The 13,545-nt window shown below is 44.7% G+C and overlaps 1 protein-coding gene across 1 annotated transcript in view; it reads left to right on the forward strand.

The window, feature by feature from the left end:
* The first annotated feature begins 841 nt into the window (after positions 1-841).
* ASS1 (argininosuccinate synthase 1) overlaps positions 842-13,545 on the forward strand; it is an 81,816-nt gene continuing 69,112 nt past the window's right edge. Inside the window, exons 1-4 of the mRNA XM_089537026.1 lie at positions 842-976; positions 5,972-6,084; positions 6,774-6,842; positions 9,639-9,827. Of these exons, the coding sequence (XP_089393152.1) occupies positions 5,977-6,084; positions 6,774-6,842; positions 9,639-9,827 (366 nt within the window). The 5' untranslated portion in view covers positions 842-976; positions 5,972-5,976. The remainder of the gene's footprint in view (positions 977-5,971; positions 6,085-6,773; positions 6,843-9,638; positions 9,828-13,545) is intronic.

The raw sequence follows: 13,545 nt of genomic DNA on the forward strand, positions 1-13,545 counted from the left end.
AGAGGGCAGGTTGTTTTTCTCACTCTACCAAGAAGCTTGTCCATGTCATCAGTACTCACAGATTGAAACTGATCCAGTATAATCTCATCAATCGAGTTGCTGGACAACTTGTCAATTGTTTCTCTTACAGTACTGTCGTCTAAATCGGCTCTAATCTGAGAGATTTTATCTGCAAAGAAGTTATTGAATGCATCACAGCAGGCCGTTGTTGGGTTAAGTAATGGTTTCTGCACAGGTGGAACCTGTGTCAGTTCCCTTACCATCCTAAACAGCTCTGCTGGATGGGACTCTACAGACTCAATACATGCAAAGGAGAAAGATTTCTGTGCTGCACGTATTGCCTTTCTATAAGAACAAAGAAATTTCCTATGATGAGTTCTATCAGATAAGAGTCAAGTTCTCTGCCAGACGCACTCTAGTAATTGTTCAGTCTGCTTCATCTTCCTAAATTCTTCAGTATACCTTCCATAATTTAAAGATGGCTTTCACGTCCCCCTCTCTTCTCCACACTAAAGAAATCCAGTTCCCTAAGTTGGCCCTCATAGGGCTAAGTTTCCAGACTTTGAACATCTTGTTTGCCCTCTTTTTGGACACATTCTAGCTTGTACTTGCAGGAATTAAAGTTTTATTCAACAGGTATTCCTCTTTGCTGAATTTCTGCTGCCTGATTGCTTTTAAAGGTACATCACTGCTAGAATGAGCTCAGCTGGCATTCTTGGGACTAAGCTGTCCTTCCTTGAGGTTCCTAACACCATTTATCCCCCCAGCAGAAATAGTGCATGGATAAAGGGAGAAGTTTACAGAGGACAGATCCCATTCCTGTGAATAGATAACCTCCTTTATTCCTAGCTCCTCCCTCCTTGCCAAGTGACTGGGGTCTATATTCTGGGACAGCTTGTCAAGAGGAGGCATAGATTCTCTCTTTTTGCTTTGAGTGACATTTTTCTCTCTGGTGCTGTGTTCCAGTGGTGTGAAGGTAAGTGAATCTTAAAGTTTGTAACTGGCAACTTATTGCATTCCAAAGTAGTTTCTAAAGTAGGAGACAGATTCATGCAGAGGGAAGGAAGAGATGGGGTGGATGTGTATGCTAGAGAAGCAAGGGAGGATATTTGGACAACATGGGTTTATGTGCTGCTGTATTTTTTGTCTTTACTTTTACATGAGCCCATGAGAGTGTTGTTTGCTCCTGTCTGTTGGGTTTATTTCTAGCAATGCCTATTTCACTTATCCTAAAACTCCTGCACTTCCATTTTGGTGGGCATTTCTTTGCCATGTCCAGCAATCAATATGTGCAGTTCTCATGTCACAAACTTGCTGTGGATGGAGAGGAACATAAACCTGCAGAGGCTAAGAGCATGGTGTAGTGACCAGCATGGTAGTATAAGCATTGGACTATGATTCTAGAGAACAGGGTTGAAACCCCAGCTCAGCCATGTAAATCCACTGAGTGATCTTGGGCAGGTCACATTCTCTCAGCCTCAGAGGATGGCAATGGCAAGCCCTCTCTGAAAAAACTCGCCAAGAAAACCCAGTTTTCTTAGGGTCGTCATAAGTCAGAAGCTAATTGAAGGCACACAAAAACAATAAGAGCTGGGAGTCTCTCACTCAAGTCTTGCCCATGTCATAAATGCATGTGACTTGCTTTAAGGGTTATGCTGTAAATGTCTACCTTCCAGAGCCATCATAAATACTGGTATGCGATATCATGAGATGACATGACACATTAGAAAAAGTGAGAATTCTTGGTAAAGCGAAAGGCAGTAGGAAAGAAGTAAGACTTCAGTATGGATGTGTAGACTACATCAAGGAAGGCATGCCTCCTCTCCTGAGTTTGCAGGACCAAAGCAGGGCAGTGGAAGACCAGGGACTCTGGAGGTTGCTCATTCATAGGGTCATCATAAGTCAAAGCTGATTTGATGACAATGAACAATAAAGCTGGATGAGAATTCCATGGCTACCATGGACTGCTAAAAAGACAAAGGAGTCTTTGAACTCTCCCTAGAAGCAAAAATGCCTCAACTGAGGCCGTTGAGCTTTGGACATATCATGAAACAAGATGAGCCATTAGAAAAGACAAAAAGTAAACTGGAAAGCAGTAGGAAAAGAAGGAGACTATACTACAGGTAGATTGATTCAACCAGGAAAGCCATGGCTGCCCTTTGATTGATGACAGTGTCATTGAGATGTCTTCTTCATATGGTTGCTACAAGTCAAAGCTGACTTGATGGCAATGAACAACCACAAATGTATGTGATGTCTCTTTGGGCATTTGTTGTTAACTGCCATCAAACTGACCTCGACTTATGGTGATCCTAAGAATGAGAGACCTCCAAGTCACCATAGAGGAAGATATTTGAGAGGGGACTATCAGAATACTGTTGCAGTGGATCTTCTGCAGCAACAGGTGACCTTTGGCTTTGCTTCAAACTATATGGATTTTCTGTGGGGGAAATAGGTGCAGTATAATTCAGAGGAATGTATTCACCAGCACCTCTGCCCTAGATACAGCCTCTCTCTTTGCCTGCATTCCAGCTAGTGGCTGAAATGAATGCAAATTTGTTGAATTGGAAGGATGGAGGAACAAGTTTCAGTAATTATTTTCTGCCTCATTGTTGGACCTATTGCTGGATGCAAGAGTTGCCAGCTTGAAAACACTCCTTTGATGTGTTATAACATGCTGCCCTTTTAACTGCAGTTCACTAAAAAGGGTCTCCCTCTCACCGCATCAATAAGTTACAGTGGATGGAAGCACATCCTCTGACTGCACAGAGTGTCAATTATTGTTCTGGCACCAGCCTGTATTTGTGACTAAGGAATAATAGAATCACAGAGTTGGAAGGTACTCTGAGGGCCATCAAGTTGAACCCATTCTGCCACGCAGGAGGCACAATCAGAACATTCACAAGAAATGGCACCCAGTCACCAAAGAAGGAGACTCCGCCACCCTCTGAGACAGTGTGCTCTACTTTCAAACAGCTCTTACCATCAGATATTTCTTCCTAACATTTAGGTGGAATCTCTTTATCTATAGAGTGAATCCCTTGCCCCAAATCCTAGTCTCCAGAGCAGCAGAAAACAAGCTTGCAATATCCTCAATATGACATCCCTTCAAATATTTAAACATGGCTATCATGCCACTCCCTTAATCTTCTCTTTCCCAGGCTAAACATATCCAGCTCCCTAACCTGTTCCTCATAGGGCATAGTTTCCAGACCTTTCACTATTTTGGTTGCTCTCTCTGGACACACTTCAGCTTGTCACTATCCTTCTTGAATTGTGGACAGGTGAGGTCTGACCAAAGTAGAATAGAATGGTACCATTACTTCCACTGATCTAGATACTATACAGTACATCTATGGATGCAGCCTAGAATCACATTGGCTTTTTTTAGCTGCCACCTCACACTGTTGACTCATACTTAACTTGTGGTCTATTCCTTTCACATGTACTGTTGTCAAACCAGCGAGCTTATCCCATTAACAAATAAGCCACCTTACCTCTTCCAGCTTGAATTCAGGATCAGGTATGCTGCTGGATGTTATCATACTTAAATCACCGCCGATCTAGCCCAGATGCCACCACCTGGATGCATCCCAGGCTGAAGCCTCGCTCAGCCAACACTTTTTCGAAGTTGGGGAGCTTCCAACTTCACAAATTGGCCAGCTGAGTGAGGCTTTGACTAGGATGCATCTGGGCGGTGGCATTCCCAGCTAGATAGGCAGCGATTTTGTTATGATAACATCCAGGAGCATCCTAGATCCTGAATTCAAGCCAGAAGAGGTAAGCCGGCTTATATGTTAATGGGATAAGCTCCAATGTGTCACCCATCCTATATCTGTGCATTTCATTTTTACTGCCCAAGTATAGCAGCCTATATTTCTAAATGCAAATCATATTTACAAATAAGTTGGCTCACCACCTCTGGTGACTCTGTTCTCCATCTCAGCATCCCCACTGGGAACCAGTTGCCCCTGTATAAAATATAAGACACACCACTAGCACAGAGATGTGCTGCCTGCCTTCTTCTCAGCCTTTGGTCCAGGTAGCTATGGGTGTTCCAGATCCTCTCTGCTCACCTTTCTTTAAACATTAAAAAAAATTAAACTGGAGTTGAAGTATACAGCCCTCTGGATGGTGGGCTCTTGAAACACCGGTGGTAGAACAGGCCAACCCACATGTTGGGATAAATTGTCCATCTTCTGTTCTAAAGAGGAACAACCTTTCTGAGTGCAGAATTAACAGTTTGAACCAAATTCCAATAGACCGAAAAGTAGTCCACTCACGCAGGACTGATTGTTTCTTGCTCAGTTTGAAACTGATCCAACATTCCGGCTGCTTTTTCTCTCTCTCATAATCCCAGAGTGCACACAGAGAATTGCAAGTTGCTGGTCATTCAAAATCAGAGCTGTAGAGGTCTTTGTCAATGGCTCAGTTATTGTCCAGAGGTTCTGGTGAATGGTGCCAAAGAGGTTGCCTAGTGGTGTCCTAATGGGAGATGGGGGGATCTTTCCTGGGGGCACACACTAAGGGGGTGCAGTGGCTGTTTCTCCTTCTTTCCTTTCCCTCACTGAGGTGCCAGAAAAGGGAGGCAGAGATCAGCTACCAGGAATATGAGCTGGGAAGGACACTCTCATATCACAAGCCTCACCAAGTCAAGCCTTTCTCCTCCCCTTTCCCTTAGAACAGGGGTTCTCATGCCGTGATCCTTTAATACAGTTCCTCATGTTGTGTTGATCCCCAACCGTGTCTCAATTCCTAAAACCATCACAAAAATGTAAATTGTGCTTACAGCCAGAGTAGGCAATATGTAGGCCTCCAGATTTTAGTGCTACAACTCACATCCTCCCTAATGCCTGACAATGCTAACTAGTGCTGACAGGAGTTCATCATTTGCCACCGACACCTGGCTTCCCTGTTGTTGCTGAAAGAGAAGAGTTAGAAAGGGACCCTAAGGCCTATGTGAGGTAGAGTCCTGTTTTTAAAAAAACAAACCCAGTTTGCTTAGCCACAGAAAATGTTGTAAACTCCTCATGATTTCAAGTGAGGTTAAACATTAAGATTGCCTTCTGAGACATGTTACAAAACATCTGGACATGGTCTACTGATAAGATAACAGGCAGAACAGTGGAATAATATACAGGCAACGTACACAGTCTGAAAACAGTGCTTGCTCCTTATTGGAAACTTGTATGGTGGTCATAGCCTTTTGTTGCAGAAACGTCATGCTTTTGTAAGGATTCTGTATGAAGTTGAAGTAATGTTTTGTTCAGGGTGGAACTGTGGGCTTCCAAGCCAGAATCTACTCAGTGTTGTGCTGTTAAATAAATTGTTGCATTCAATCTATTATCAGACTTAATTAAAGGTTACAGAAAAATCCCCTTCATAATGAACATAATGGTACTCCTCAGAGTAGCTAAGAAGGAACCAAAGAGTCCGGAAGCCACGCCAAAGCCACGCTCCACCTCCAAAGTGACTCGAAGAAGCTTTATTTTGGCCTGTCTGTATGGGCTCAAAGATTTCTCACTGAAAATGTTTTAGGCTGGTAGGTAATTACATTGGCTTTACAAAAGACCATCTCTGGGCAGAGAGGAATACTGCTAGCAATGCAAGGGTATTTTCTGTTCTGTCTTTGATGGCACATCACAACGAGAATCTTTTTGGACTGTCACGATGAGTTGAAAACTGACCATTAATGACCACCATGGATTCCAAGCTATTTGCCTATATCCTCCTATGTATATAGTGGATGCACAGACTGTAATTAACCCTCTGATGACTCTAAGCAATAGCAACTTCCCCAAGGATGCATCATGAGCCTGTGACAGAAACATTTTGTATTTCCATCTGCTAGGCTTCAGAACTTCTTAGCATCCTCTGATGTTGGCTGGAAGAAGAGTGATGGGAAGTGTCTTCTTTTGCATGCACCCACTGTGATTGGCCTGGGTTTTGTTTTGTTTTTGCTCCTTGATAGATCTGATGTCTGAGTCCAAAGGTACCGTGGTGCTTGCCTACAGTGGTGGCCTGGACACATCATGCATCCTGGTCTGGCTGAAGGAGCAGGGCTATGAGGTCATTGCTTACCTGGTAAGGGGACAAAGAGTGCATATGGCAGGACACCTAAAGGGAAGTGCTGTAATTTGGGGTAGCTGGGCTCATGCTTCGCATGTGGAAGATCCTGGGTTCAGTTCCCATTAATGTTACACAATGCAGGAAAGATCTCTCTTTGAAACTCCAGAGTGTCTCTGCCAATCCATGCAGGTAGTACTAAGGTAGATGGATCAATGGTTGGATGCTGCAATCTGCTCCTGGGAAAACAGTTTAGTGACAGAATTTTGCATGAGCACATGTGGAATGGAATTAATAAAGGAAAAAAACCCAACAAAGCAAATTTAAGTGGCCATCCAGGACATGCATTCCTGGGACCAAATCCATTGGAACGCAGTGGTTCTGACTTTTGAGTAAGCATATAGAGGATCATGCACTTTACATGTGTATCCCATATTAATAGCTTTTAACAACAACAGATCGGCTTTAAAAGAGCTGTCCAAGGTGCTAAATCTGTTCTGGGGATGAGGGTCACCAGTTTGTGTAGTTCCTTATTATTCAGCCTGCTCCCTGGAGCACTTGCGCCAGCTCACTGAATGGAAGCATTGCTAGATAATATATGGGTGCCAGTTCAGGAAAGATTTTGCAAAGGAGTGTTCCTCTCCACATCTGCCTTGGAAAAAATAATTAGACATATTCATGTATTTTTGTTTTTGTTAATCTTTCAGGCCAACATTGGACAAGATGAAGACTTTGAAAAAGCAAGGCAGAAAGCTGTCTCCCTGGGAGCCAAAAAGGTAATATGTCACAAGCACAGTGTGATCAGCTGGGCACAGAGACACAGGGCAGTTGAACTAGTTGTACACCGCTTGGCAGGTTTTAATTCTCTCCCCCCTTATTTTATTTGACCCTTACTATGTAAAAGTGATGTGCAAACTTTACAAACACTATAAATAAATATTAATAAATATTCATGATAACTTTACTGGGCTGTTTTCTCCAATTAAATGTATCACATCAAGCTACTATAGAAATACTTTAAACATCATAATCCAGGTTTTCTTCTCTATATAAAGATAAATTATTAGGACCATCAATAAATAAACTTAAAATGGAGTTTTCTGGAACTTGGAAAGTTCTGGAATTATATTCCATAATTATGTTCCATCAAACATGAGAAAAGGATACTGCATATAGTGAACCCTTAGTACAGGGGTCGGCAACCTGCGGCCCGCAGGCCGGATTCGACCCGCGGAGGCCTTTCGGCCGGCCTGCACCTGCCGCTGCTGCTGCCACCGATTGCGGCTTTTTGCCGCTATGGGCGCCGCCATTTTTCCCGCCAAAATGGCGGCGAAGTCTTGCGCGACCTTCCCCGAGGTCGCATGAGACTTCGCCGCCATTTTGGGGGGAAAATGGTGGCGCCTATAGCGGTGAAGTCTCGCATGACCACAGAAAAGGGCGTGCGAGACTTCACCGCTATGGGCAGTGGCCTCTAGGAGGCCCGCTGCGGCCGCCGGAGTCCTCAAACAGGGCTCTGGCGGCGGCAACGGGCCTCTGGGAGGCCCAATGCCATCGCCGGGATCCCCCATGAGGGCTCCAGCGGCGGCAGCGGGCCTCTGGGAGGCCCGCTGCCGTCACTGGGGGCCCCCAGGAGGGCTCCGGCAGTGGCAGCGGGCCTCTTGGAGGCCTGATGCCGTTGCTGGGGCCCTCCAGGAGGGCTCCGGCGGTAAAGAGGGGGAGGCATCCAGTGCTGGCGGCCCCCGCCAGCTTTTTTGCCAGCCTCTGACGGGACCTGTGGCCCCGTCAGGGGCCGGCAAAGAGGGGGAGGCCTCCAGCGCTGGCAGCCCCCCGCCGGCTCTTTCCCGGCCTCTGACAGGGCCTAGGGCCCTGTCAGGGGCTAGCAAAGAAAAGGAGGCCTGACCCCTGTAGGGTGGAAGCTCCGCCCCCGGCATGCAGCCCCACCCCTGGAGGGTGGAAGCTCCACCCCTGGCATGCGGCCCCCGCCCCCGGAGGGTGGAAGCTCCACCCCCTGGCTTCAGCCCCCCAGTTGTCTGAAGGACAGCAACCCGGCCCCCGGCTCAAAAAGGTTGCCTGCCCCTGCCTTCGTATCTGTTGGGGTTTGGTTCCAGGATCTCAATGATACCAAATTCTGTAGATGTTCAGGTCCCATTTTATACAATGATGCAGTAAAATGGTGTCCCTTGTAGAAAATGGCAAAATCAAAGCTTACTTTTTGAAGTGGGTAGGGCAAGGGGAATTTTTCAAGCCATGGAGGTTAATCAAACGCCAGCCAAAACAGAAAAGTCTTTACTTGTCTGCTAAAAGAAAGTAGGGAGAGATGCCTACTTCTAGTTGCCCTCATGGTTCCCTTGCAAGGCTTTATTTCTGCAATCCCACCAGTGGGCACCATCGCTCTTGAACCACTGCTGCAACCACTGCCAGTGTGTGTCTGAACTGAACCAGTCCAGAAGCACCATTGCAGTGTTCCCAGAGGAACAGAAGCAAAATAGAACAATTATTTATTAAACAGGAGTTCAAGATACAGTTAAAGATTACTTGGTGAAGAGGAGCTTCAGGTTACAGAGTTTCATGGCCTAGTTGTTGTTGTTACTTATTTAACTCCTCTGAATCCTAATGGTCTTCAACATATCTCAGTAACTCTTTCCCTGTCTCCTTATAATCCCAGCTGACTAAGAGCTTGTACAGACCAGTGTTATACGGTGGCATGGGGGCAGCGTGGGGGTGTGGCATATGCATGCCAGCCACCCTCATACTGCCCCCACACCGGTGTCATGCTGTGTGCCGAACTCCACTGTGGGGGGCATCATGGCACTCCGCTGGCACAGCGTTTAAATATGCTGCACCAAAGGAGTACCAAAAAGCCTCTGCCACTGCAGCTAGGGCGCCCTTTCTGTGGCACCATCTGTTGAGCCCCTAACGGTCTTAACTGACCCAACACACAAACTCCTTACCTTCTTCTATGGGGCTGTTCACACTGTGAAAATAATTCAGAATGAATCTGGGTTGAATCTCTATTGTTCACATGCATCCCAAATGCACCCAATTAAGTTTTTGGGGAAGCTGCCAAAACCCCATTTAATCTGGAATAATTGATATCAGGTCCCCGCCCCGAATTTTTTTTAAAAGATCCACACTTTTGGTAATGTGAATAATTGATGTGAATAAACCTGGGATAAAATGCTGCATGTCCCGGACATGTTCTGAATGCATTTGCATCATTGAAACAGCTGAGCAGACATTAGTCTCTGATAACAGATGAAAGTTAATGATGTTCTCTCTTACCTTTCACCCATGTTTGTGCCATCATCAATTGACTGATTTTTGGCAAGTGTTAATAATGTAGCTGTTAGTTTCTGTGTCCAATTTTGGTCTGAATCCAAACCCAAATATATAGGCAATGTATATATGCTGAAAGTCTTAAATTCCATGTTTTGGAAGCAGTAAATTATAATAAAAAACACTGTGCTAAAATAAATCTGTTAATCTTAAAGGTGCCACAAGTCTATTACATAGTTGTGCAGAATCCAACGCATTTCTCTCTCATCTTCTCTTCCTCTCACCCCCTACTTCAGGTTTACATTGAAGATATTAGCAGAGAGTTTGTGGAAGAATTTATCTGGCCAGCAGTCCAAGCCAACGCTGTCTATGAGGACCGATACCTTCTAGGTACTTCTCTGGCCCGGCCTTGCATCGCCCGTAAGCAGATGGAAATAGCCCAGAAAGAAGGAGCTCAGTACGTCTCTCATGGAGCCACTGGAAAGGTGAGACGAGAAAAGCCTTGGGACTCTGAACTGGACGAAGGGTATTGTCGTGAGCTGGCCTCTGCCAAGAAGCAGATGGATTCTGGAGTCCTTGTTAGCATTATAAGTTAGCATTATATATATATAGCATTATATATTTGTTTATTGTTTTTATACACTGCTCTCAGAAATACTCTCAGATCAGCTTACAAATTGGTAATAAGAAAGTTCCCTGCTCTCAGGCTCACAGTATAAAACAGTACATTTTATTCAGACACCAAAGCAGTTCATGGTATGGCGATGTACGTTTCCACTGTGGATGAGACATCTCTAAGATTTCATGTCCTCGACTGCCTTGCTCAGGTCCTGTAGATTCAGGCCTGTGGCCTCCCTGAAACTAAGCCATAGTTTACATTAACCATGGTTTGTTCCTTAAATCATGGGAAGAGAATGCTAGACTAGCTGGTCTGGTCTTCAGTTAACCCAGAGTGTCTTATTGTGTCATATAATTCTTACCACAAGACTAAGATAGAGAAGTTTCCAATTCAGGGGCTCTTCCCCACTAAATGAGTGTAGTGACATGATTCAATTTTTACTTGTATGGTTGCATCTTATACAATCCCGGTAATTGCAACTTGGGAGGAATACTGAGAATGCCTAGTCAGAGAGTTCTAGTGCCTCACCAGACTGTTCCTTGAGGATGCAGCTGTGGAATCACAGTGCTCTAACTGTGAAATGTGAAAGGGTCCTAGATCTTGTCTGGGCACAGAATGATCAATTCATTCCAGAAATAAATGTTTACCTGTCCTTTCCAACATGCTGTTAGTGCTGCCCTTTGGAAAGTTTTATGGAAGAGTTGCTCCACAAGAGGGGGCCAGCAGCCCATAGTTTCTCGATGCATCCCTGGTCTTAATCTGTTGCAGGTAGATTCCATCTCCTGACAAGGCAGTACTTGTCCAGCAGAGGTAGAGAGAGACCGTGGAACAGGGTTCAGGAGTTTCTAAAGTAAATTCAGTAGTGCAGTTTAAGTTACTTTCCATTCTGAGCATTTGAGAGACTGTTGTTCCAACATCCTATTTTGCAGGCTCCCAGAACTTTGTTTAAGGTGGATGGGTTGGCTGACAACTGGGGAGAAGATTGTTATTAACTTTGCTTACTAGCAGGTAGTTGGTGTCAGGGAGGGGGGCAAATTACTTTTGTGTTCATTATCACTGCAACATCATTATATATAAATACTCTTACATACCTGCCAACTCTCCTAATCTGGTAAGGACAGTCGCAGTTAGTCCTCTGTCATCCTACTTTTTCAGATGCTCCTAAAATGTCTGAGTTTCTCTCTTTTCTTCAGCCTTTGTCCTCAGTTTACCTTTATTGCTGCAAACTGAGTGCAAAGTGCAAAAGGAATTTGCATTCAAGTAATTCAGCACCAGGGAGAGGGAAGGGGGATAGACTCTTACTGTTCCTTGGAGGCTCAGGCAAAAGCAAACTGTTGCATCCTGTCCTGGCTTGTTTGCTCTTCCTTGTTAATAATGTCATCTTGACCATGATCTGATACTGGTTGGCCATACCTGTCCCAGTTTTCATCCATGACATGTTGGAGGGTATGTTCTTACAAGCCCAATGTATGCTTAGCAGTACCCTCCATGTGTTCAGTATATGCAAACTCTGCCTAGAAATAATGGTTTCTGAAGTCAGATGAAAGTCATCTAGTTGTTTTTCTTTAGGTGAGTGCTGATCATTTTCAATTTCATTTCATTTCACTTTTAACACAGTAATTTCTCCAGCTATGTATTGTGATAGAGTGGCTCAATTGTCTAGCTATGGTAAATGCATGGGAAGGAAGCATAGAAACGTAGAGCCACCCAGTCCAACCCCTTTCTGCAATGCAGGAATTCACAACTACAGCACTCCGGAGAGGTGGCCATCCAATCTCTGTTTAAAGATCTCCAAAGATGGAGAGTCCACCACCCTCCGAGGCAGTCCATTCCACTTGCAAGAGTCACAGGCCTTCATTCTATCCAAATGTTACTCTGTTGTCAGTTAAGATGGAATTGAGGAATTTCACTGCGGCGGGAGCCACCCTCCTTTTCAGCGATGTGAGGAGTAGAGAGAAAGGGTAATAAATGACAGTAATAAAATTTCAGTTCCATAAGCCACAGAAAATTAACTTTCCTTGAGAGCCAGTTGTCTTGTGTCAGCCTAACTGCTCCTTTCTTAAGCAGAGGATATTTAATTTCTCAAGGAGCCTCTGCTACTTTTTGAAGTGAAATGTTTTGCAGGCCTTAACTTTAGTAACTTGCTCAGTAGCTTTAGAAGAACCAGTGTGGTATAGTGGTTTGACTGTTGGATGAGAACTCTGGAGACCAGATGATGTTAGCCACAGGCCTGCATGTTATTAAGAAGTTGTTTTGTTCTGAGTTAGGATGGTATGGAGGGATATCCATGCAGGCAGGACACTCCTCCTTCTGGCCCTGTGGATACTGGGACACAAAGCATCTTAAAATCCAGGAAATAAAATTTAAATCCCATTAGCAACTCAAAAAGGTACTTCCTTTGAGATTCAGATTGTCTCTGTTCTCTGGTCAGTGTTCATGGTACAGTATTGCATACCCTCCAACTGTCCTGATTTGGCAGAGACAGTCCTGATAATCCTTTGCCATCCTACTTACTCAGATGTTTTTAAAGTGTCCTAGTTTTTATCTTCACCTCCTCCTGCTTTCCTCCCTTGTCCTTAATTAACTCAGCAGAGGGAGTAAAATCATCAGGGCCCCACCTCCTGTGACATTGCAAGGGCTTGGTCCTTACTATCAGGTTTGGCCCTGAAATTTCAGGGCTAGTTCTGCCCTAACAAGCCTAGCCCTCTAATCTAACCAGATTGTGTTCTGGTACACTGGAGGATGCTGTCCTGTGATCAGTATGTGCTTAGGGTAGTGGTTTCCAACCGCCAATCTCAGCTTCTGAGTGTGGGATGGAGTATGTTGGGGGCAGGGGGGTGCACCAACTTTTCCTTTTCTGCATACATAGGATGGTCCTGAACACACACTTTGCAATGCAGAAAGAAGTATGCAGGCTTATTTGCTTGTCCTTCTGGTTAAAAGAGGAATGAGCAGAGGGGGGAAATTGGACTACAACTCCCAGAATCCCCCATCCACTCTACTTACTGCTTGCTGTTTGCATGAAAGGCTGTGTCTGCGGGATGGCTTTGTGCCAGTATTTGCCTTTGCAGTGACAGAAGCAGATGGGCCAGAGATTACTTGCTCACAGAGAAGGTTAATTAGGGAAAGAAACAGGCTGAGGATGTCTCAAACTATTAGCTGAAGCTTTCCTCTATAAAAGGCAGCACTCTGCGCTGCTGTTTGCCTCTTCCTTGGACCGGTGTTTACCAATGGACACCAGGCTTCTGGAAGGCCCATGTAAATGGTTTTGGATACTGTTGTCCTTTAAAGAGGGGAGAGCAACTAAGGAAGGCTGCAGGGCCCCCAGACTCCAAATGTCCCCAAATGCCTTCTAGATGACACGAAGGCATTTTTACCATGATTTGGGGGCTTTCTTGGGACACATTCTTAAAGATCTTTGAAAGATTTTTTTGACCCACCCCCAAACATGGTGGGAAAGACCCTAGATGCCATTAGGGGGAATTTTAACACAATACATAAAATCAATAATTTTTAAATATTAAAACATCATTAAAAGATTAAAAAGATTAAAACCCACAGCTATTGCATCCTTTCCAGGGTGC

Source organism: Sceloporus occidentalis, unplaced genomic scaffold (genome assembly GCF_023333645.1).
Source record: "Sceloporus occidentalis isolate IW3139 unplaced genomic scaffold, rSceOcc1.0.p SCAF_8, whole genome shotgun sequence".
Lineage (NCBI taxonomy): Eukaryota > Metazoa > Chordata > Lepidosauria > Squamata > Phrynosomatidae > Sceloporus > Sceloporus occidentalis.